The 26,773-nt window shown below is 27.8% G+C and overlaps 2 protein-coding genes across 2 annotated transcripts in view; one reads left to right on the plus strand and one right to left on the minus strand.

Annotated features, from left to right (window-relative positions):
• LOC127288084 (RING finger protein 17) overlaps window positions 1-26,773 on the minus strand; it is a 223,278-nt gene that overhangs the window by 192,041 nt on the left and 4,464 nt on the right. The gene's annotated exons all lie outside the window — the stretch shown is intronic.
• The window catches only part of LOC127288086 (uncharacterized), a 31,862-nt gene that overhangs the window by 2,717 nt on the left and 2,372 nt on the right, over window positions 1-26,773 (plus strand). Inside the window, exon 2 of the mRNA XM_051315323.1 lies at window positions 24,098-25,473. Within this exon, the coding sequence (XP_051171280.1) occupies window positions 24,098-25,473 (1,376 nt within the window). The remainder of the gene's footprint in view (window positions 1-24,097; window positions 25,474-26,773) is intronic.

Raw genomic sequence — 26,773 nt, forward strand, 5'->3', positions numbered from 1 at the left:
CCAGAGCAGAAATTAAAATGGCGCCGTTTTTGCTATATTTTTTAGTAAAACTACACTGAAAAAAGGGTTTGGTATTGACAACCAAACGTTTGGTTGGTATTTAAGCAACCAAAATTTTTTTGTTGAATCAACAAAATTTTAATTGTCTCAACCAAAATTTGTTTGACACAACCAAAATTAGAAAAAAAAAGGATTTTTGTTGTCCTAACTAAAGTTTTATTGGGACAACCAAAATTTTGTTGATTCAACAAAAAAATTTTGGTTGCTTAAATACCAACCAAACGTTTGGTTGTGAATACCAAACCCTTTTTTCAGTGTAGAGCAAAAAACTAGTTATTTTAATTTCTGCTCTAGTTTTAGTGGAACATAGAGAAAAAACGTCGCTATTTTAATTTCTGCCTTATTTTTGTAAAAAAAAAAACTAGAGAAAAAACTTGGGCATTATAATTTCTGCTCTAGTTTTACTATTAAATGGCGACGATTTCTAAATTTTTGCTTTAAAGAATCGACAAGTTTGACGTTGTAAACTTCAGCTTAATTTTGAAAATGCATTTTAATTTGATGAGTTATCGTCATTTGAATTTTTTGAGTTTGATGAATTTTTCAATACTGGTAAAGTGAGTAGTATCAGAAAATTCAAATGTCAATAACTCATAGCCAAATAAAGATTTTTTAATATTTCAAAATGCCTTTTTTTTAAATAAAATCTCTTGATGTTATATACACGACCTTCAATAAGGTCAAAAAACGTCTTTTTACACTTTTAGATTAGAATATCTCGAAAACTTGACGTGCAGGGTCAATTCTAAGGTCAGATTCGAATTCAGCACGTCAAATTCTAGGTTCTAGGTTTTGAACTAGACCAAAATTTTGTCGGTCTGTGTAATGATTAATTAGTTTATACGCCGCAGCGTATTATTACTTGCAATTTACATTATAATAATTTCTCTTTTTTGCAAACATGTAAAATTTCCTTTTTATACATATATAATCTCGTTAACCATTTATGGTTTATTAGAACTGCGTGATATGGAGTTGAAAAATAAATAAATATTGTCATTTCATATATCTAAAATGCCTCGTTGAACTTAGGAAGAAAACCTGCCAATTTAAATTGAAAAGAAAGAAAGTAAAAAAAAATGAAAGAAAGCACACGTGCTCTTCATGAAATCTGAAAGATGCTTTTGTGGATAAAACTATATATATATATATATATATATGAAATAAAAAGAAAAAAAAAGTATAGGAAGCATAAAGTAGCAAGAAAATAGTATAACGAGATAGAAATGGAAACACGTGTTGTGTGTTACCATGCAGAAGTATCTTTACAGTATAGATAGAAGATTATCAAGAGAATAAAGACAATATAAGAAAAAAGTATAAGGTCACAATATATCAAAATCAAATCTGCGGAAGGTTATAACAATTGAATGTATTGTTTTTTTGTCTATACTATTAAATAACAATAAAATATATTATTGATTAATTAATACAAACATCCATAAAACTTCCGCTATAGAAAGTCATATATTAATTTCGAGATTCAATTCAAAAAGAACAATATTCGCATTAGCTATTGTAATTTGTAAAGCATATCATTATATATACATGTCCCCACGAAATTGAATTTAGAAGTTTGTTTTAAACTATACATATTCACAAATCGAATTAGAAAACATAATTTCCGCACTAATAATTACAATTGTACTTCTTATGACCTGAGAAATTTTTTTTTAATTAAACATTAAATTGATGTTTAATTAAGTAATTTTATTAATACTTCTCCGTCAGGATCTGACTCACAGTAAAATATGAGGTATTAAAAAGCTTTGCAGATTTAATTAATATTAGAATTTTTTAAAATTAAATTTTTTTCAATTTGGCGAAAATAAACGTTTCTAAGTTTATTTTTTGAAAGTTTGAATTTTAAATGAATTATGTTAATCTTCAATTGATAAAAGCATATTATTTTAATCCTTTGTAAAAAATAATACCCTATAATTTACTGTGGCTTTAACAGGATTATCAAAAAAATTTATTTTTCCCTCTTTATATTTTAATAAACGAATAACGAAATTCCACGACTTTCGAAAGTAAAACAAAAGACACATATATGTCAATGGAAGAATATAATTTTACAGAAACTTAACATTTTTTTCTTAATTAATCTTGACTTTTATATAGAAAAAAATTCCCTGACTTTTCAGTTAGCGTAGAAATTTCTGAAACTTTTATGAAATCTGATTCGGAGTGAAAAATTTAATTTACATATTTTTTTTATATACAGTAATCTTGTAGTTTAGAGAATACTCTTTGTAAGGTGGAAATAATATGAAAGTAAATCGAAATAAAATTTTATGTAAGCCGAATTTATACTAATTAAAATATTATTGCGTAGAAAGTTAATGGTACTTTATTTGGATATAATTGAAAAATAAGAATGGTGAATAATTAAAACTTTTATAATGATAGTGTTATGATTATTAAAATTTTTCATTTCTTTGCTTCCTTAATAAAGACTTTCTATGGCAGATGATATTGTATAACGAAACGAAATTTTAATTTTGATATATTGAATAGAAGAAATGTCCCCTTTTGGGTATGAACTTATTGCCAATATACAATTCATAAGTGGTGCTATTAGTTGAGATTAAGCAAATCAGTTAGCATTTGCTTGAGAGTCACAGCAGATGCAATGACTGTGCATTTTGGACAGTACCGAATCTGGCACACATTATTCAATATATGCAAACACTTGTTTTGCATGTCTGCTTAATATCACATTTATGCAAACCGACAGTCTGTAATAATTTCATCAAAATAGCACGCAAATTTGATAATGCATTGTCCACAAATAGAGTGTAGGCGCATTTAAAGAAATTAAAATCCATTTCAGTATATGAAAAATTATATTCTATACTCACTATCTAAATACAAATCAGAAATTAAAAGAAATCTCAATAACGACGAAAAATGTCATTACTATCAATATATTGTCAAAGAACATATAAGGAAACTATAAAACGGAATTTAAAATTTTGTCATATTTGACAATAAAAACTTTCGATATATATATATTCAATTTCTGTAGCTGACACTTTCTCAAGCGATGAAATGTGAAAGTGGTCGAATTTGACCAATCAATGAAGAAATCACATATGTTCGAAACATACAGTATTTGAAAGTTGCAAACAGTTTACGAGAATAAGGAAGCACTTTCAATTTTTTGACACATATGTAATGATCTCAATAAAAAATTCTAAAAATTATTCAACAACAATGAATATATCAAATAAAAAATTGGCAAATTTCTCGATAAGGACCGCAATAAATATCAGCGTGAAAAAAAAATCGCAAAGGCATATCACATATATATGGGGGGAAAAAAGGGGGGGTAAAGCAGATCGAGTAAATAACATCCGAACGAACTCTCTCGTTTCAACCATGTGAACACAGGTTTTATTTACTAGAGAGTGAACGAAACGCAAAACGACACGTTCGCCTGTTATTAATACACCAGCATAAAGCGACTGTTAGATACGAGTTTTCAGAAACAAGTTAAAACGATTGAAATTGAACTGATTCAATGATCATGGCAAAAGATTTTATGAAATTTCTTCATTCAAGACAAAAACACACATGAAGAATAAAAATGATTATTGTGTTGGAAAATTTAAATAAATTTAAATATATATAAAAATTTTTTCATTTCGATTGGGATCTGATTTTAATAACACGTTAAGCCTTCTTTTCATCTTGAATTTCACGCAAAGTCAATTTTTTTTCTTTCGCAAATATAAGTTGACAACCTTCTACCCTACAATTCAATTTAATCTCATATCTCATATATCCAAGCTGCACGAGTGACCAGCCGCGGCCAACACATACACACACACGTCCAGCATTCAGAAAAGCATATTTTGGATGAAGGGTATCGCGTGTCATAAAGCCGTAATCACCGAGCCGAGACCGTTGGTCGTAGAGAGGAGGTAATACATATATAGAATTGACGCGACGTATAGGGATGCAAGAGGAGAGTAAAATATCATGAAAAGAGAGAAAGAGAGTGGGGCAAATTCATAACTTTGTACCGTCGCAAATTTTACCACGTACCATAAAAATGCTATAGATTCGACGTGTGTACTGGTTCCGGTTATGTGTACGCCTTGCAAACCAATCACTCGCGTAATTTCAGGGGGTGATAAAAGCACTTGGCAAAACAGTCAGTGGGGAAGATGAAAATTGTTTACCAATGGAATGACTGAAATCGAAAAAAGAATGAAATTTTCCTAGCCAAACCTTATTACATTCAATATACGAGAGGAAAATACAAAAAGTAAATATATTGAAAGATTAAAAAAAAAAAAAAAAATTAGCCTAATATTGAAAAGTAGAAATTCACCACATTTTCTCTAATTTGATAAAATCTTCAGATTAATTAAATCTGCTTTAATAAATTCCTTTCTAAAGATGTTCATTTTATACAAATAATCTTATAATCTGCAAAGCAAATCTTCTATTATATTAAGTTAACAAATTTCCAATAACGACACCGACACCGAAAAATTTATTTACACTTATTTTCAAATAAATTAAAATTCTTTGTAATATTGTTGTTTTGCAATTTTTTTATTACGAACCTTTAATATTGTACCTAATTTTAAACTAAAATGTAAACGCGTGTTTGATAATTTAATTAATATTTTGAATACTATAAATATGTTCTATAAATATATAAATGATTGATCGTTTGGTTTTCAGAAAAATTAATTAAAAAACACTAAATTTGTAAATTGGATTAACAAAAACATGAATAATATTCTAATAATTTACTAACTAACTAAATAAACTAAACTAACTTTACTAAATTTTAAAAATTGAAAAAAAGAAAAGATTAAAAAAAACAATGAAATTTGATATTAATATCGATGAAATTGTTCCGACATTGATAGGTAAAATGTTGTTTTATGTGAGAAGAACACTGTTTGACAAGAGGAAGAGAGAGAGAGAGAATAGAATAGTATCAGCAGCACATAGCAGAGGAGAAAGAGGAACGAAGTGCGGGTGAAATTGAGGTCGAATTTACAGGGAAAGGACTGTAAAGTGGTAACCACACTACTCGGTATGGGAGCCATCCAGAACAGATTGCAACTCTCTACCCACCACCCAGGAACCCTCCTCTCTTTTGGGTTTCAACCCATCCAACCTTCCACCCCTAATTCTCATCAACATCCCTCTTTTACCTACCCCTTTTCCAGTTGCATGCCTGCCACCGACGTCTGTTGCACCCTGCTTAGTTTCGTGTGTACAAAATACCTGACAAACCCCTATTAACAGGTGTTAAAGTCCGCAATTAACTTGCAACTTAAAGTGATCGATAGGTACAATTTTGACCCTCTTTCAAATTTTTTATTTAATCAAATTTAATTTAAATTATTGGAAATTTCTTTATTTCTTCTAATTCCATTCTTTTTCTGTTAGTATTACTGGAATCAAAATAAAGCAAAAACTTTAACCTAACCGTTAAGTAACGAATTAATTTTAAATTTAAATATAAATAGATTTAAAAATCATGAAAATTGTTTTCCTTTGCAAATTAATTCAAAAAATTAAATTCTCTCTCAGAATAACAGAATCTGAAAATACCTTTCTAAAGTATATCGTCTTTTAAGGTTTTCAAAAAAATACCTTTCTAAATCATATCGTTTTTTAAGGTTTTCAAAAAAATACCTTTCTAAAGTATATCGTCTTTTAAGGTTTTCAAAAAATACCTTTCTAAATGTATATTGTCTTTTAAGGTTTTCCAAAAATACCTTTAATAAATATGTAAAAAAAGAAAATTGACAAAATATACATTTAAATTATACAATAAGTTAAAATTATTAAATTTGACAAGAACAAATGATACTGAAAATCAGTTTCTTGTAAGATTTCAATCCAAGGATTTTTATCAAGATTCAAGTTTTACTAAAAATGCCAGAACCTTATCAATTTCGAACAATTTTCCCTCTACGAGAATCTTATTAGAAATAGAGAAATCAGAAAACGTCCATACGAGAATCTTATTAAAATTTCTGCATCAATAATAATAATGATCCAAAAAACATTAATTAAAATTTTTAATGAAATGTAAACGCATACTTATACAAGTTTTAAATTTAAAAACATGTTTGCCTTTTTCCTACATGTTGAAAAAGATATTGCAAAAAATACATATACGAAAGCAGAATATTGTAGAATACATAATGATACTGAAACGCTCAGGGGTGTTTACGAGAAGACTTGTATAATATTCAAAGTTCTATTTGTATTCAAGATTTTTTTTGCCACATTTGTATCATCAAAATGTTTCGCAATTTAATATATATTTAATAGATTTATGTATATATCATGGAAATGATTAAATTATAATAAATACATTTACTGGAACAATAAGTAAACATTTGAGAATCTCTACTTGACCATATATATTCGAGAATTAGGAAGCAGTGCACGTGCTGCGTACAACCCCTAGCAATTTCTCTAAAGTAGAAAAGTACTGGACACACGTACAATATATATATATATATATATATATATAAACCTATAAACTTGTATACAGACGGACAACTCGATCTGGATTGCAGCGGCAATTAAGTTTTACGATTCTGCATTGGGGACCTGTTTCAAACGCGTCGATAGTCCCTCGTAAACTTTAAGTCGCCCGAGGCTGTTCAAACCCTTTTCCTCCGAATGACGAGAGAGCCACGACAGGAGCAATGTCTCTAATCTTACTCGTCGGTACGTGTTTTCAGTTCAAGATCATCTCATGGTAGTTCTACTCAATTGGATCTCAACAACTATTCTCTAATTTCGATTTTAAAAAATCATTTCAAATTATGTGTTTACTAAACTAGTTGATTTAAATTGTAAAGAGGAAAATTAATTATATATCTACTTTGTGCCTTTTATTCCATATCACTCTCTTTAATTTCTTGCAAATCAGTATAGTGTATTGAAACTATTTACTGTCACTGGGTATAATTATTTTTAACTTTTATTCCAATTACTTACATTTGCATTCCTTTGCAGAGACTTGCTATCATTTGCAATTCATTTGCGGTTACTTGCAATCATTTACATACATTCATTTCAGACCATTTGCATCCATTTGTGGGTAACCAATTGCAATTATACTATTTAAATTTAATTGCATTTGGTAACATCTTTCAATAATTTTTAAATTATAATGCACAAAACTATTTTTTTTTCCTGTCAATTTTAAATCTAAACGAAAAAACAAGAATAAAAAAAATGTTTAATAACACGTTCTACAATAATTATTTTTTTAAAAAGAGCGTGTATTAATGTTTCCGAGGATTGAAGAGAAATTTAATTGTTAATGGAAAAAAGAAAAAAGCGTGTATGAAAAGGGTTTGATATATCAAATAAGCACGAACCATAAACAATTACGCATAGCTAATGGAAGTGGTATCTGGCCCGTAGCCATGCTTACCTGTTGCTCGTGCCAAATCGCTTTCGACTACGACAACATTAAAGAAGTTCTCAGGGGAAGAGGCTGAATAATCTATTGGCTTGGTTGAATGAATCAAACGAAAGTGAAACTAACAAAATAAAAAAATACAAATAAATAATCATTTTCTATTATGTTGAACTAAAGAAAAAATTTCTTTTCAAGAAGAAGATTAATACCTCACATTTTTTTTCTTGAAAAAAAAATATATATAAAAAAAAACTAAATCCTGATTCGTTGGAACGTATAATACAATATTTGAAGAGTTAAATTTAAAAAAGCTCTAAAAAGAATTCAGCGTAGACACACTTAGATTAAAAAGTCATACAAAACGACCACAAGAGTTTAACAAGACGATTATTCGATAAAGGATAAGAAGAATCAAGTTAGGAAAGAAAAGACGTAACGATAAAAAAAAAGAAGGCTTGGTGCGGAGGAGGAAATGCAGAGAGAAAGAGGGGTCTTGTTGGAAATAGAGTGAGTGAAATTGAATTCGTTCGACGAGAAAGGAATGAAGGGGTATCGAGAAAGAAAGAAATATCCAAGTCGCGTGCGAAATGGGGTATAAAATTCTTGCCCTGAAAAGTGAACCTATAATTTTTTTTAACCGTTGATGGAAAAAAAATTCTATATAGAGAAAATCAAAATCGTATTTTGGACTATTATTTTTAATTCAAAAATACGTTTTAATTATATTAAGTGAGAATGTGAGAGCAAAGACTCTTTTTTTCGTATTTAACTAAAATCGATTTGACACTTAATCCATTAGAACCCATACTAGATGGTATTCAGTCACTTCGACAATTGAGAAGAGGTTTGTGTCCTTACGCATTTAGTATGATTGGTTAAGAGCAGTTGCGTAAATGCTTCACTAGAATTTATATTAAATTCAATTTAATTAAACAAATTTCTCAAAATTCTATTTCTGATTCTATTCGAACATTGAGAAAAATATGCTATTAAATCAGCAGCATTTCTGACAAAGGTATAAAAATTATTGATTCAATAGCATATGCTGTAGAATTTATACAATATTTTACAAATTCTACAGCATATGCTTTTGAATCAATAATTTCTATGCCATTGGCAGAAATGCTGTTAATTTAATAATATATTTTTTCATTGTATATAGAATCTATATATTTTACAAATTATGTATTTGAATCAATAATTTTTATACCTTCAGTAGAAATGCTGTTGATTCAATAGCATACTTTTCTCAGTGAACAATATCATTTTTAACTAAATTTTTAAACATGAATAATTTTGCACTTTGAGTTAACTTTGAAATAAAATTCAGAAAAATAAAATGTCATTTTACCAGTAATAAATAACAATGACCAATTTCTTTCTCGCGAGAAAAATGAGAAAAGCAAGAGATTGAAAATAAGAATCGGAACTCTCGCACTGGTGGAAGTAAAGATATATACATAGCAAACTGTTCCATCTGAAGAAGTATTCAAATTAGAGAAAGTTGTCATGACATTTTTTAAATAGTAACAACCAAGTGGAGTGTGAGTATAGCAAAAGAAGAACCCAAGTGACGCTGGGGAAAAATAGAAAAAAAAATTTGCAAAATGAAACACAGTTAAGATAGAGAGATAAGGTATTGCCTGTTGCTACAATATAGAGACAAAAGAATATCAGTTAATTCAAATATTAAATTTTCCAGTACAAGAACGTACAATATAAATTTTATTAGACTGCGTTCTTGGAAAAGTTGATAATATTAATTTGAAAAAATTAAGGATGAATATAATTGAAATAAATTGTAATTTAAACCATTGGCATCTCCTACGAATATATACGCTCAAAAGGGAAGGATTAATTAGCAATTTCTAATGGAAGTGTGGATATTAGTAATTGGTAGTTGGAGAGAAACTGTTGCTGGACTAGTTACTAGTTTCAAGCAGAAAACAGTTCGTAGGTTTGCATTAAATGGAAGGGTGATAACAAGTGATGTAGGTGGAAACTAAAACTTTCTAAAATCAAAGGGATTCACTTGTCTCTGTTGCCTTGGCTTCTCTAAAGAAATATAATTTTAATTCGAGAAACAAAAGTTTTTATTCAATCATAAATTAAATTTTCTTTTGCAAATTAATCTCATGACAAACATTTCTAAATACAGAAATAATTAAAAAATTGATAATCTGTTCAAATAGTTCTCATTTGATATAAGATCAGTAATTTAACAAAAGAATCGTTTAATACACACTTTCTCTGATAAATAACAAAACTGTCTACTCGTTGTATATACGCTCTCTATATTCACGGATATGAAATAAAATTAACGCTCTGTGATAAATATTTCAAACCGTAAATGTTCAACATGTTTCCAGGAAAACGTCATTAAAAATGCAATATAAACTCTTTAAAAACTGAATATTTAAATTTGTTGGAAAATTAAAAAGAATTTTAATTTTAAAAACATTTTAAAAAGTGCTTTTAATTCTGATGAAAATTGAGTTATATAAAAAGTTGAACGAATATGCTTAAGTTAAATTTGAGAATATATATGAATATATATTTTACCTTGGCAAAAAGCCACCCGAATCAGACACATAGTGTTTCTATATGCGGATAATAAAAACAAATTCAGTTATCTCTTATTCTCTAGTGTAAGCAACATGATTACACTCCGCATCGTTAAGGGTTCTTCTTTCCCGGATAATTTCATGGAGTGATTGAAAAGGAAGAATCATCATAATTTCGGTATATATATATAAAAAAAAGTTCAAAACATGTTCTTAAAAAAAAGAAAAAGAATAATTAAATTTGTAAAAATTCAGTTTTTTTTCTATATAAATCCATAGTTATAACTTAGCAATAAGAAAAGCCACATCATAAAACTAATTAACGCTCTGAAGCGTGCTTAATGTAGCTATGGAAAATGTGCGACTCTAAGGAAAAGGAACGATAGAATTTTCTACAAAAGCCAGAGAGTCGAGAAAGATAAAACAAGCTGAAATTACGAATCTGTCAAATGTTATTAATTAGATATGCAATTAACCTAGTAAGAAGTTGTTGACTGTTTGCATCCTGCGTTTTGCAGACAACAATGAATATATTTGTCGAGATATTCTATTTCTCCTAACATATTTTAATTATTTCTATTAATTAGAATAAATACTATACACATTTATATAAAGTAGTCCATTATTAATTTTCGCAAATAAAATAATCATTGAAGAATACCAATTTATAAATTCTTTGTTAAATAACTATTTCAGAAATAGTAAAAAATAATAATGATAAATTTACAACTTTTGTAACTTTGGTTTTAGAGCAATTATAAAATAAAAGCATTGAGTGTAAAAAAGGATCGTAAAATTTGTGCGTATCTGCCGCAGACGTAACATGGATTGCTGTAACTAATCTCTCTATCTCAATCTCATACTATGAACCCCCACAGAGAGGAATTTACTGCTGATAATTGCGGAGAATTAACGACAACGTATCACTGTCGAATAGTCTGAATTCTGGAATATCGAAACAATGTGTAGTGCATGCTATACATACACCATGCTGTTGTTAACAAATTAACAATTCAACAGAAACCGTAATCAAAAAGTTATTGAAACTGATTTGATTATATTATATCATTATATCATTGTAAATAATACATCTACATTAACAAAATAAATTTATACACTTTCTACATTTAAAACTAGTTCGTATATTTTCTACAGAAATGGTATTTTAATAAGACAAATTTACTCCGGAGAAATTATAACTCGTTAATTAAGGTATATATATTATATACACTTTTGTTAAATTTTAAAATACCTCGAAACGTTCTAAATTGTTTTAAATGTATACACAACTTATTCATAGAAGTAATATGAAACTTTTTCTAATTGTGATTGTTAGGTCCACAATGTTAATTTTGTCGGGAACTTTATTTTTAAAATATTGAATAGATTGATTTCTATTTTTGTGCTGCTAATAAAATTCTACTAAATGGCAAAATTTTTGGGTCTAGAATAAAAGGTATTTACACATCTTTAACGTTTCGAGATTGGTTTCTCCTCATCAGAATTTATCAATTAATTCTGAATAATTAAATTTGTAAAAGATTGTGAAGTTTAAACAGACCAGATCTGAGTATTGTTGTGAAATTTTTATTTTTTATTTTACTTTACAATAATTTCTAAATTTAATTATTCAGAATTCATAAATAAATTCTGATGAGGAGAAACCGATCTTGAAACATATAAGATATATCTTTCATTCTAGTCCCAAAAATTTGCTAAAATTTTATTATTAAAATGGAACAAAAAAGAACCTTAATTATGAAACATTTTAATGTAACTAAGTGTAATATTTGAATTCTGAAAATTTGTATAAAACAATTTTTTTATGGTCGAGTACTATTTGCGCATAATAAAGTGAATGAAATTTAATGTCTAAAACAAGATAGAGGCTTAGATCACACGGGGATTGAACTAACTTAGTTGGAGGACAAGCTACTTTGACAAGAGCCGTTATGCTTATGCCGTTAGTAAGCATTGATTATTAATTCGAAGCAAGTAGAAACCTGTGCGTAATACCAGCCAAGCAAAATCCCCAAGCAGGTATTAAGTTAAGCATATTAACGGTACCTCCGCCATCATTGTACTCCCCCAAACTTATACTCTCTCCCTCTCGATTGGAAACTACAACCCGGAAGTAGTGCCATCCTAGGGACACATTGTCCATTGCTAGAAATAGCAAACACATATAGACTAATTAAAAACAATTCTATCGAACACCACCACCACCAATGTCCAAACGCACTCACTGCAAACACAAACATCTCTCTCTCTCTCTCTCTCTCTCACTCGCAATTGTTTCGAACAACTTCACGCTTCACAGAGTTACTCGTGTTTATCCTTGTGCACTGAATTCTCAAGTCTAAGCAAAGCTTTAACTTTTGTATTTCCGATTGAAAACAATTTTACAATAGATTTCAATATAATAAATAACAGAAATTTAATATATATATATTACAATTTATTGGACAAATATTTTCTTTTCTAATATTATAAAATGCTGTTTGTGAATTGTGGCCTTTACTATTATTATCAAATAAATATTTACTTGAATCAAACAATTTTTATATGAATTAAATAAACTGTATACCAATCATTTCTATATTTAAAACAAAATTTAATTGATTCAAATAAAAATTATTTGGTCCAAAGAAATATTTATTTCATAATAGTCAAAGCAAATTACAAATATTTTTGTTAATTCAGGGTGTCTAACAAATTACGAATGATTTTTTCATGACATCCTTAAAAGGTTTCCTTGACATTATGAAATATGGTAACTTAACATATGATGCATTACTCTATTTTTCCGCAAAACTAAAACAGAAATTAAAATGGCATCGTTTTTGCCCTATTTTTACGAAAAATTACATTTTCGCCTCATTTTCGCCATATTTTTAAGGAAAAATAGAGCAAAAAACGGAGCAATTTTAATTTTTGCTTTAGTTTTACGGAAAAATAGAGTTAAAACGGTGATATTTTTGTCCTATTTTTAAAGAAAAAACAGCAAAAACGTCAATTTAATTTTTGTCCTACTTTTATTAAAAACTAAAGCAGAAGTTAAAATGGCAGCATTTTTTGCTATATTTCGCCGAAAAACTAAAGCAGAAATTAAAGTGGCAGCATTTTTGTCCTAATTATATGGAAAAATGCAGCAAAAACGTCGTCAATTTAATTTCTGCCCTAGTTTTAAGGCACAATTTTAATTTCCGCTCTAGTTTTACACTCTAAATCTGAATCAGTGAAAATTTCACTGAATTCAAATCAGTGGCTCAGTTTTCTTTAATTCATCAGTGGAATTTCACTGGGAATCAGTAAAAACCACTGATTTTCAGTGAAATTCCACTGGTGAATTAAAGAAAACTGAGCCACTGATTTGAATTCAGTGAAATTTTCACTGATTCAGATTTAGAGTGTATGGAAAAATAGAGCAACAGAAGCGTCATCTTAATTTCTGCCATATTTTTACAAAAAAATAGAGCAAAAATCGGTGCTTTTTTAATTTTTAACCTATTTTTACAAAAAGCTAAAGCAGAAATTAAAATGGCAGCATTTTTGTTATATTTTGACGAAAAACTAGAGCAGAAATTTAAGTGGCAGAGTTTTTATCCTATTTTTATGAAAAAAATACAGCAAAATTGGTGCAATTTTAATTTCTGCCCTAGTTTTATGGAAAAATAGAGCAAAACAGCGCCATCTTAATTTCTGACAGATTTTTACGGATGAATAGAGCAATAACGCCGCCATTTTAATTTCTGCCCTAGTTTTACTAAAAACTAAAACAGAAATTATAATGGCAGCATTTTTGCTATATTTTTACGAAAAACTAGAGCAGAAATTAAAATGGCGCTATTTCAGACCTAATTTTTCGTAAGACTTTCAAAATTATAGAAATTTAATGAAATTCCATAACTTTTCCATCCTAAAAATGAATTCTATGACTTTTTCCCTAACCTGAAGAGTTTTTCTAATTGTTAGACACCCTGTAATTAATATTTTTTAATAAAAATTTAAAAATTACAAAACATTTATGCTTCTATGCTCAAAGTTTCTCAAATACTTTTCTTAGTGATATTATTAGATGCAGCATTTATGTTTCATCTTCAATTTTAGTCAACAATAATGTCTTTCGAGGGGACGAAAAGTTGTTTCAATATGGAAAATGGTTAGTGAAAGAGAAGAAAGAAACACTGTAAAATCATGAAGAACTTCTAAATTTACCGTAAGTTAATGGATTCGAGCCATTTGTCCTTACGCCTCGCTTACTCGATGCGAAGATGTAGGACGAAAATTTTGCTCGCGTTCGTGATGTATCTGGAAGAAGCAGAAGAAGAAGGAAGAACGAAGAGAAGGAACTACTACTTGGTGTGGATTCGAAAAAGGAGACGGCAAAAGGAGTCCTTTAGTACCTTACTTCCTTCCTAATATACAAGTATACAACTTGCACATAAAATCGAGGAAAGGCAACCGGTTGTCGCGTTTGTAATTTCAACTTGAACGAGGTTCTCTGCCTCCTGCCAAGTGGAAACGCTCATTCGAGCGTAAGTACTCGTAGCGAGATACAAGAAACCCAGTACACACTTACATACATAGACTCCTTATTGCATGTTTACGAGATTTTCCAATTTTCATATTGTGTATCAAAAATCGATTATAACTACTGATCAAAAAAAAAAAAAAAAAAAAAAAACTTATTTTCAAACAATTTAGAGTAATTGCAATTTTTGTTTCAGTATTTTAATTTCTAGATAAATTTTTGACAAATACTTGAAATGGAAAAAAAGGAAAATTTGCAAAATAGTGAATGTCGGATGTTATCTGTAAACGAGATGTAAAAGCTTGCTATTGTGAACGGACACTTAACGCCAGGATCTGACAAGGAGTATACGTGCGTTCTCGCACTTTCTATTTTCCTCGGCACATAGATTATACTCCGTTCCTATCGGAAACGACTACTACACGTGTGCCAACATAAATAATAGACATGACAGGCGTTAAATGTCACTATCAACCAATCAACCTCCGTTGAGTATTAGGAAATATAGAAGTGCAATGCTAATAAAAAAATAAAATATTAAAAATTTTCGACTAACTTTTTTTATTATTAATTTGGTATGAAATTCCCTTATCTAAAACTCTACTTTTATAATTTTGTTTTTACGAAGCAATATTTAAATAAATCTATATCCAAAACAACTTACAAGTTTTAATATTTTTTAACACACGTAGTTATAATCGAATTGACACACAAAAATTAGAATGATGAAATGATCATTTTTTTAAAGAAGAATAATTGTTTAACTAAAAAGAAAGTGTCGAGAATAGAAAGTGAGAAATAATTAGGCTAATTATTCGATTACTTCAATGCTTGGCAAATAAGACGGAGAAAAAAAAGGAACGTGCTACGCCCATGTAGAAAGATTCCACGGAAAGTAACGCCCTAGAAATTTTTTTTATTCAATAAAAGTGATTTTACAGAGTTCTGAATGAAAGGGAGACAAAGAAAATTACACACAAAAAAAACGGGCGCATGAATTTCTCATAAAAATCTTTAACTAAATATTTTATTAGTTATAATTTTTTTAGATAAATTATCATTTGACAGAATTCTTTTTAAACAAATTTTCACTTTATAAAATTTTTAGGTACTAAATTTTTATTTAAAAGAATTCTAAATTAAACAAATTTTAATTTATCAGAATTCTAATTTAATAAAATTTTAAGGGTTTTTAACGATTTCAAATCTTCAAAAAAACATAATCGACAGAAAGATTTCGGCGCTGTTTCAAAAATTTACCAATAACGATTTTCTTCATAATTTTTGATTGGTCAATTTTAAAAATTATGCCGAAATCTTTTTATTGATTCTTTTCGTTTGGAGATTTGACATTTTGGACAAATGAAAATTCGTGGTCTTTAGAATTCTGTCAAATTAAAATTCGTGCAAATAAAAATTCTGACAAATCAAAATTCGGTGAATTAAAAATTATGTCGTTAAAAAATTCGAATCTGTTAAAATTCTGTTGAATGAAAATTCAGCTAAATTAATATTGGATTTAATTCAGATTTTTTGATTAAAAATTTGGATAAAGAGAAATCCTGTAAAATAAAAACCGTCAAATTAAAATTCGATATCTAAAAATTTTACCAAATAAAAATTTGTCTAAAAAAAAAAATTCCGTTAAATTATAATTCGTCTAAAAAATAAATTATATCTAATAAAATTTTATAAAATGAAAATTAATAATTTTTATAGGGAATTCATACGCCTCAAAACATCTAATATCTCTATAAAAAAATGTATATATGTATATATAATAAAAATGTTTTATTTTGATTCCAAGAGAAATTAATTGTTAAAATAGATATGCTATTAATCTATCTTTATAAGAATAAAAATGATTGTCTTGCAAAATGAATCTCACAGAGAAACCAAAGTCGGACGAACACGTATTAATTTGTGTTGCCATAGGATTCTATCGTTGTTTAATCGAAAAGTATTGTCTACTGGTACAATCGTGCGAAATCAAACTGTAGGTGGGAAAAAGAAAACAATGATCTGTATATTGTATTGTATATTCATATCACATAAAACTAGTTTGTTTGTGATGCATAAAAAAAAATTCTATTCAAAAAAAAAAAAAAATATTGACTTTTATTTTCAAGTTCTATAGAAACAATTTAGAAACATCAAGAATATTTTAATTTGAAAAATAAAATTTTTGAAAATATTTCTTCAAATTTTATATATTTCTTTTTTTTTATTATAATTATTTATATATCTGCATTTAATTAAATTATACTTCTATTATATAGAGTTGACGCACTGGGACAGGTCAAGCATAAACTATAAATGAAAATTGTAGTTACTAAATTCACACCTAGCAGAGAGAATCCCGAGTATAGCGTTAATTTGTTTACCTTCGTCGGGAACGCGTAAAATTTAAATAAGTCTCGAATTTACAAACGCGCGTAACTACTGCGACACCAGATTGCACCTTTTTCATCAATCTCTTTCACCACTTTATATAAAAAATAAAACAAAATAAAACCACCAAGTAAATTCTTCGAAAGTACGGCTTTGCCTAACCACACGTCTTCTCTCTATTCAAACGAAATAAAATGGAAAACGACAAGAAAAAAAAATCAATTCACGAATTCTGTTACCAAATATTTCGCATAAAATATTATTCAATCAATATAATATATTTAGAAGAGAATGAGAAATTATTTTTGAAAATATGTCAAACTCCAATTTGGTACTAAAAACACATATATATATATCATTTTTAAGCCTTTGATTTTATATGTAATTTCAATTATTGCAAGCGCCAACGGGAGGAATTAATTTACCATAATTAGCTGTTGATTTGCAAAATATGAGGGGAAGCAATCATTCGACTGAAAATATTATACGATTAATTCCCAGTATATCTACATTTGTTGATATAAATATATATGTATATATATATAATAATAAATTTTAAAAATATTATTAAATATATATAAAAATTTGTAAAAGAGAAAAAAATACTTTCACAAAAATAGTGGAGTTGACTACAAGTGTGTAAAAAACATACTAAACCCCGAGGCACGTTGCTCTTCTATCGTTTCCAGAACGTCGGATTTCTGTTTTCGAACGCCGCTTCTGCTAAGTACAAACGTAGAAATTAAATTGTTTCTTGTGTACACAAAAAAAAGAAAGTGCTACGCAAGGTAACGTATTCTGCTTTTGAATTTAAAAAACATATCCGTAAAAGAAGTAAAACAAAAAAAAAACCAGATTGTTAACCTCGTATATTAAAGCGCGTAGAGAAATGTTTCTAATATTAAAGTAATTTTAATTATACCGAAAATATACTCCTAAAATACAGTCACATATTCGTAATTATTTAAAAAGCTTAATTTTATCTTCTCTGAAAGATTAATTTTTGAAATCTGTCATTTACGTGCAAATCACATTATTAAAATGAAAAAAAAATTTGCGCCGAGAAAAATATTATTTGATCAAATAAATAAATTTTTATGTTAAAATTGGTCTTGACATTTGAGAATAATAATTTTAAAAGTGTATAAATATCCCTGCCAGTCACAATAAATTAGATCCAATTACGAGCGACTGAGAAAAAAAAAAGCCATATATGCTCTATTTTAATTTCCAAGAAGACCCAAATCACTAAAACTAATTTAAATAGGACTAAATAATAAATAAAGAATATATCAATAATTTGATGATAATATACGATTATTATCAACGAAAAAAAAATTTTTTTTTGTCACTATTATAGCTGCAGGTATTTTAAAACTGATTTAATTATTAAAACGAAGAATTCCTATATATGCGAAAAATTTATGTTAATTTATGCATTTGGATTTTGTGACTGAAATAAAAAAAAAACAACAATGTTAAAAAAATTGGAGCAATAAATTCTCTCATTTTTTGATGAAAAATAAAAATGTATCAATATTATGCGCTTTTTTGTCCTTTATCGTTTAAAAAAAACGACATTATTTTCACAAAGCTAAAGAGTTTTCTATAAAGACATATAAAGTAAATGTTCAAATCACGTGCAATGTACAGAGAATCACGCAATTTAAGATAAGAAAAGACGACTTAAAATTCGACAAGCGTACCACCCTCTTGGTTGTAAGAATAACAAAGAAGTGTAAAGGGAGATGAGAAAGATTTCGAGTTTCAATAGAAAAGTATCAATTTAACATTTTACTATACAATCACTGATAAGGTTTATCGATTATTTTCACAAAATCGCTAATTTTTAATGTAAGGCCTCGGATCGACTTTAAGGCGCAAAAAATTCGTTTTAATTTTTTAATTTCTAATAATTTTGATTAGTTAATTAATATTTTATTTCAAATAACTATTGTTATTAGATAATAAATTAATTCCTTAATAAGAATAATTCTACAAAAATATCAAGAAAATTAGTGTCAAATATTTTTTTAAATATAATTTAAATAAAATTTCGAATCGAACTAAAACAAATTTTCAAGATTTTAATACAGTCAGAAATATTTTAAAAGAGATATAGAGTCAGTTGGGGTAAATGGGGACAAAATTGCTATTTTTGACAAATTACGTAAGTTTCGTCCTTTAAAACGTAATATTTGCGGGTTTATTTTTTTAAGTTGTTATTTACATTCTCAGGATTAATTTTATGCATCAGAAAAAAATTTATATAAGCTTTAAACGCATGAAATTGACTGTCCCCATTTACCCCAAAATTTAGAAAATTTCATAAAATTCAGGGTAAATGGGGACAGCATAGTTTCTAAGAAAGTTTTAAGAAAAAAGTTTCCTTAAGTATATTACTGTATTAAGGGATGAAAAAACTTGAAAAAAAATTCCTTATGACTCCCATAACAGAAATTCACTTGAATTTTTTATTTTTGTTAATTTGGTTAATAATGACAAGCTGTCCCCATTTACCCTGAGTTTTCAAATTTTTGGGGTAAATAGGAACAGTTTGTCATTATTAACCAAATTAACAAAAATCAAAAATTCAAGTGAATTTCTGTTATGGGAATCATAAGGAATAAGAAAAAAATTTGGTATTATTTTTAAGTCTGTTTTCTTTGAAATGCTCGACAAAATACTGAAACAGTTTGACTTTAATTTTCAAGTTTTTATGCATTGAACGATAACTTTTTTTTATCTTGCTGCCAATTGTCAAGATAAAAGCTTGGCAATACTCAAAACCTCTTGCAGGTGATCTGAGGTTAACATATTGACGTTGAACTTCATTTTAAAACTGTAAATTAAGCTCCAAAACCTCTTGTCCCCATCTACCCCAACTGACCCTATATAATTAAAATTTTTAGAAATAATTGAATTTCAAAAGATTTTTAGTTTTCGAAAACTAATTTTAATTAAAAATGTTTTAAATAATTCAATATTTGAAGAATTTGTTAAAAATTATTGGGTAACAATAATTTAACAATTTATTTGCGATTACTTTTTTTTAAATAAATGAATTTTGGAAAAGGTAAAAGTAAATTTTTTAAGAATAATTAAATTTCAGAAAATTTAATATACACACAGAAAAAAGATTTCATTAATTGAAAGAAATCAATTTTTTTGTCAAATTTTTCTTTGATATAAAAAATTTTTTTTTTTGTTTTAAACAAATTATATTTGATTAAAAAAATTATCTTCCTTTTAAAGAAATTTTTTATTTAATTCAAATAAATGTTTCTCTGACTCTTACTTTATTGTATATCAATGTTAGAATTTCTTTCATTCAACGAAAATTTCCTTGAAACTATGAATCTTTTTTTGTTTCAAAGAAAATTTTATTTTTAATGAAAGAAAACAAGTCAAAGAAATTGGTTTCTTTAAATCAAAGGAATCTTTTCTCTGGGTGTAGAAAATTTTAGCAGTAATTAACATTTAAAAGGTTTTTAAATTGAATTTTATAAAACTAATTGATTTTAAAAGATTTACAAATTGAAATATTTGAATATTTTAATTCATAAAGATTATTTTAATTTCTCCGAATAATTAAATTTTACAGAATTTTTAAAGAAAAAATATTATAAATAATTGATTTTTTTGAAGAACTTGATGAAAATTATTGGTTGAAATTGTTATTAATTATTAAGTTTCGATTTTTGAAAATAATTGAATTTCACGTGATTTTGAATTGAAATTTTTGGTAATTTTTTTATGCTGAAATTATTGTTTTAAAAATTTTAAACAATTATTAAATTTTTCAAAATATTTAATTGAAAAATATTTTCAGATACCTAATTGAATTTTTGAAGAATTTTATTGAAATTATTGAAAATAATTAATTTAGCAAAGAATTTTAGTTAAAAATTTGTTGTTATTAAATTTTGAAAAAAAAATTTTTGCATACTAAAAAAAATCCGAGGCCTGTATAAGCAAACCTCAAATTTACGTAAGTTTCTAAAATTTCAATACTCAGATTTAAGTTACAAATTTTTTACACCTGATTTGGTTACACATCATTTATGGTTAAAATAAGTTATATATTCGAGTCAGAGAAATAAACGAGAGTATAACACATTAAGTAGAATATTACCACATAAACCGAACCAGTTTCCCTGTTTTAATATTATGTTCAGGACCACGTATATATAATAATAATAATAATAATAACCTGTGTATACGTATATAATTAAAAGCGCAGTTAAGTCCTGAAAATTGGAATTGAATTTGGTGGATTCGATATAATTATTATAAGCCAAAAGAAAACATGGGATTTTCTCCCCGGTGCATTGATTAAATTTCTAGTAAAATATTTTGTATGTTATTAGCCAAATATCAATTCAAGTTTAATTAATGGAAACTTCCCGTGTGGAAATCTCGCCAATATTTTCCTGTTTTGCAGTTTAGCGGCATATACAATAAATTCATAAAATATATCCGTTAATAGAATAAAAATACACTCACACCAAAATAACCGCTTAAAACAATGCGAAAAAAATTCCAATGAAAATTAAAGTAAAATTTTTATTATTTTTATATAAGTAAAGTTTTCCTTTAATTTTCGAATATATTTGTCCCATTCTGTCGAAAGACACAAGCAGTAACATTTAATGTTTAATTAGAAGTTGAAATAGAGGGGTCGCAATATTATTCCTGTATACGACCGGTGCACTGTTGAATGAATTGCACCTCTAACAACGTTACGACGATAACTCGTCAATTATAATAGTCCTCGCAACCTATCTTTTGTCTCATATTCTATAGCTGACTCATGTTTGTCGACCAAATATCACCAAACTTGGTTGTGCACGTCTGCCAGTAACCTTTTCAAGTTAAGATAAGCGTACATTCAAATATTCTCATTGTTTTGCATTAAATCTTTTCAATCTTATTATAACCAAAATTAAATATAAATTTCAATTTAAAACAAAGAGAAAATCATTTCTATTTTGCATGATTACACGCGTGTATGGAACTCATTAGCTATCTCTCTCATCAAAACCACTATACTTCCTAAATGGATTGCATATAATAAATTTAATTTTCTTTCGTGTAATCAATTAACCCCAATTTACAAACTACAAACATTTATAATTCGGATAATAATGTGTAACGATATTGGTCGAAATAATTATCTAGTCAAATTGATTTAATGGCAGTTAAATCAAGTTGATTCAGTCTGCATCAGAATATATATACAAATATATATATATATATATATATATATATACATATATTTTGCTGGAAAATTTCAGTAAATTGTAACCGCGCGTCGAATGCAGGAATACATAATTATATTTGTTAATTTCACAGAGATGTTCACTGCAATGAATTCACTTAGAATGTATGCTCAAATTTTCATCTCTCTGGTAATGCAACTGTGTGCACAAGTCTATTGAAAGATCCTAAGGATATTTATAGAATGTATGAATAGAACACATAATGACCCTAAAATTTTCCTCAAATAAAAAATCTATTTGAAATTAACTTTAAAACTATTTGCAAATTAGAATTTAGATATTTCAACGAAAAAACTTTGATTCATTTTTGTTGCAACTCATTTTGAGTTGGGTATCGAAGTTAGTAAGGGAACTCGAAATGAGACAACCAATTTCATTTTTGATATATATCAATTTCAGTATGAAATTCGTTCTCACTTTGAGTACAGGTTTTTTCTGTGTAAAAAAATAGAAGGAAATAGAAAAAAAAAGAGAAGTAAATGAAGTAACATTGATACATTTGATTCAGAGTGACGTATTAGAAAGCGCAACGACATAGGTACACACAGGAGTGTCGAGTGTAATATTTTGCAAGAAATTTATGACAACGTACAAGTATAGAAAACGACGGAAACCGAAAGTAATCTGGACGAGTGGCAATCTCTGACAGGAGAATAATAATTTATTTCTAACTCTGCGTATACACTATAAAAAAAGATTCGTTTCAGAAAATAAAATTTTTTTTAAAATCGAAATTAAAAAATTTTTTTATGATAAAAAAGGTATTTAAAAATGAAATTTTTACAGCTCTTTCATTCTCCCTCTTTTCTTATCAGTACAGAGTGGGTTGGGAAAGTGGTATATTTATGTCGTTGGTGCAAGATAAAGACATTTCCTTCACTTTATTACGTACAACAAGGCTTCGTTTTATGTCCGACAAGAGGATTTCCAACATGGTTTCAAAACACAGTCCCAACGAGAGAATGGAGAAGGACGGTTGCATTTAATATAATGTTGGAGATTTCCCATTAGGATAATCAAGCGTAGCAAACGAGAGATAAAGAGGAATTGAGTTGAAACTATGATGGATGCACGATTAAACGTTTACGTCGACCTCCTCCAGAATTCAAGTAACGACATTAACTTACTAAAAAGACAAAATTTATCTAGCCCAAAGAGATATAACCTAACACTAACAGAGAGAGAGAGAGAGAAAGAGAGATAAGACGTTCTTTGTGAATCTTCTCGTACAAAATGTTTTGTGGATTTTTCAATCATGCTTCTCTCCCATCGCTGGCAAAGCATTTAATAAAGCGAAGCGCTCTGGAGTTTCAAGTCTCATTTCATGCAGAATCGAATTGGATTTCCGGACTAGCTTGTGTATGTAATGAACAATGAAATATCCCTTTGATGTTTTGGGTCGAGAACGTGCGCGAATACACTTTGTTACAACGCGTTAAATAATCGGTTTATAAAAATTCATGGCAAGCCTAGTGAAGCGAGTTTATATCTCGAATATAAACGGATAGTCCTGTGTATACATACACATATATCTGTGGTGACGATGTGACGAGCCAGCGGGCAGAGAATCCCACGGATAGAGGAAAAATTGAGAGATCCAAGGGGATGAGATGTTTTTAATATACTCACTACACGCTTGTGCTTGTACGAATTTTCAACAAGTTCGTCCTCACACTTTTATATCCTTTACATATCCGCCGCGAAAAATTTATATACTCTCCCATATTTTTTATTCTAATTTCATTTTCTCCGAAAAGAGCTGTTAAAGCCTTCTGGATAACAGTACTTTTCCCTTTTTTTTTTTTAATAAAAAAAAATAATAATTTCCTTCTCTTTGTTTCAGGATCAATTATTCAAGGATCATTGGAAAAAAACAACACATTAAAACTAAAAAATGAAAATTTTCCATCCAATTTAAATTTCACTGGATTTAAAGAACGCCATCGAAGACTTGTACCCTACATGACCTATTATTTAGTCGGTAATAATGTTGAAAATCAATCACCAAGATCTACTAAATATGAAAAAAATCGAGAAAGAAATATCCCTCGAAAATCACAAATTCGACAAAATTTAAATTCACGAGAAAGAAATTTCTTTGCAAGACAAAAATTTTCACCTTCTGTACAATACGATCCTAAAGAACTTGGTCCAAACAACGCCTATTTCACTCCCATACGTTATGGGATGAAACTAAACCAAAAGGATTACTCTTCATTTACCTACCAAAATGCAAGGCCAGTTTATTCCAGACCTACAGTAGAAAATATCGTTCCTGAAAATAAAATTCTTCTTACAACAGAAACACCAAAAAAATTACAAAATCCACCCGAAAGAAATTATCTTCCCCTTAATGTAATTAAAACAATTCCCTCAACGGTTGACGATTATTATCTCGATTATGAAACTCATGGTAAACAATATGATTATGAACAACCATTTGAATCTTTTCGCTATACTGATAAAATACAAATTTTCAAACCTCCAATATCAAGACCCAACGATTTCAAAGTTCCTGTCTCAGAACTTGATCATATTGTGAAAACTTTACAGTTAAGTAATCAATTGCCTGAAATGCTCAACAAGGATAATATCGACAGTAGTATAAGAACACTTGTCGAAATTCTCAACATTCTACATAATGCAAGAAGAAGCCAACAATCTCAAATTCCAAACCCAGTTAAGCTGAAATCCAAGCCACCTGATTATGGCTTCAATGAAGACTTGACAAGACCTCAAGTGTTGGAAACTAATTATTATGTTACACCAAACGTCATTGATAGACCTCAAGAAATATTTCCTGATAAAATAACTGAACCGTTACACCCACTGATGAATTTTAAATCCAAACCAAAAAATCAAAAGATAATTCAATATTATGTACCAAAAGATTTGGAAATTAATAATCAATACAAAGAAATTTATTCACAATCAAATGAAAATGACACTGAAAATCAATCATTTAATTTACATTCGGTGAATACTTTGGAAAATGATAGATTTAAGTATCCAATTAGTACTGAGAAACCAACGAATAATTATCCCGTACCTAATGTGCCTAAAGATACGCAAAATATACCACCGTCCTTAAAGTACGGAGCTACAAGAGGAAAACCACATGTGGATTATCCAGCTTATTCGACCATTCCACCCACGAATTTTAATTGCAAACAACAGAGATACAAAGGTTTCTTTGGGGACCCCGCGACAAGATGTCAGGTAACTTTTTATTCAAAATAAATTCTTAAAAATTAACCTAACAATTGATTACAATTACAAAAATAAAAGTTTATTTAAATTTTGCCTTTTCCAGGATGTCTAACAAGGATTGAGAAAAAAATTCCCTGACTTTTCCCTGACCAACAAAATTCCCTGACTTTCCCTGACCGTTAGACATCCTGCTTTTCCTTAAATCCAAAAATACTAAAAAAAATTACTATTTAAATTACTGTCTCTTAATAAAATTATTTAATTCTAAAAATTAAATTGAATTAAATTCCAAATTAATTGAATTCCAAAAAAAATTAAGGGGACGCATAAATATTCCCAACTTTACATTTGTTGGAATTTAAATGGTGACGAAATTAATAACCTCAAATTTCTATGTTACCAAATTTTATAAAGTAGAATTTATATTAAATTAAATTTTCATATTTAAGAATGTTTATTTACCTGAATTCATATTTATCAGAATTTTTATTTTGCAAAATTTTTATAACAAAAAAAGTTTTAACTTAACATAATTATTTTTTTTATCTATTTTTCATTTAGCAAAATAGTTAATTAACTGAATCTATTTGACAAAACTTCATTTAACCGGGGCGAATGATTATTCCATAAAAAGAATCAAAATTTTCAATTTAAATAATTTTATTAGATATAATTATTTTTTAATGAGGCAAAAGTTTTGAACGTTCAAATGAACAAAATATTTTTTTTAATCTATGAATTATTAAAAATTATAATGTAAATGTAAAAGAAAACAGTAAATTAAACAAATATTAAATTAATAACTTCTTTTTAGATATTTAAAACAATATTTTGTAATAAAATTCGTATTTAAAGAAGTTACAAAAAAAAATTTTTGTTCATTTGAACGTTCAAAACTTTTGGCTCATATTTTTTAGACGAATATTATCATTTTTCGAATTAACATTTAACAGAATTTGTTTTTAAACGAATTTTTACTTTACAAAATTTTTAGGTATCGAACTTTTATTTAGCAGAATTTTTATTTCACTAAAATATCATTTTATCCAACTTTTTATTCATAAGAATTCTAATTTAAACAAATTTCAATTCATCATAATTCTCACTCAACAGAATTTGAAGTGATTTGAATTTTTAAATGTAAAAATTTCTAATTCGACGAATCTTCATTTGTACGAATTTTTACTTGTACAAATTGTTAATTAATAGAATTCTTAAAATGCCTAATTTTTATTTATCGATAAAGGGCAAAAAAAAAATAATCGACAGAAGAATTTCGGCACGATTTTTAAAATTGACCAATCAAAAT

Source organism: Leptopilina boulardi, unplaced genomic scaffold, assembly GCF_019393585.1.
Source record: "Leptopilina boulardi isolate dan_hultmark-lab unplaced genomic scaffold, ZJU_Lbou_2.1 LbouV2_38, whole genome shotgun sequence".
Classification (NCBI taxonomy): domain Eukaryota; kingdom Metazoa; phylum Arthropoda; class Insecta; order Hymenoptera; family Figitidae; genus Leptopilina; species Leptopilina boulardi.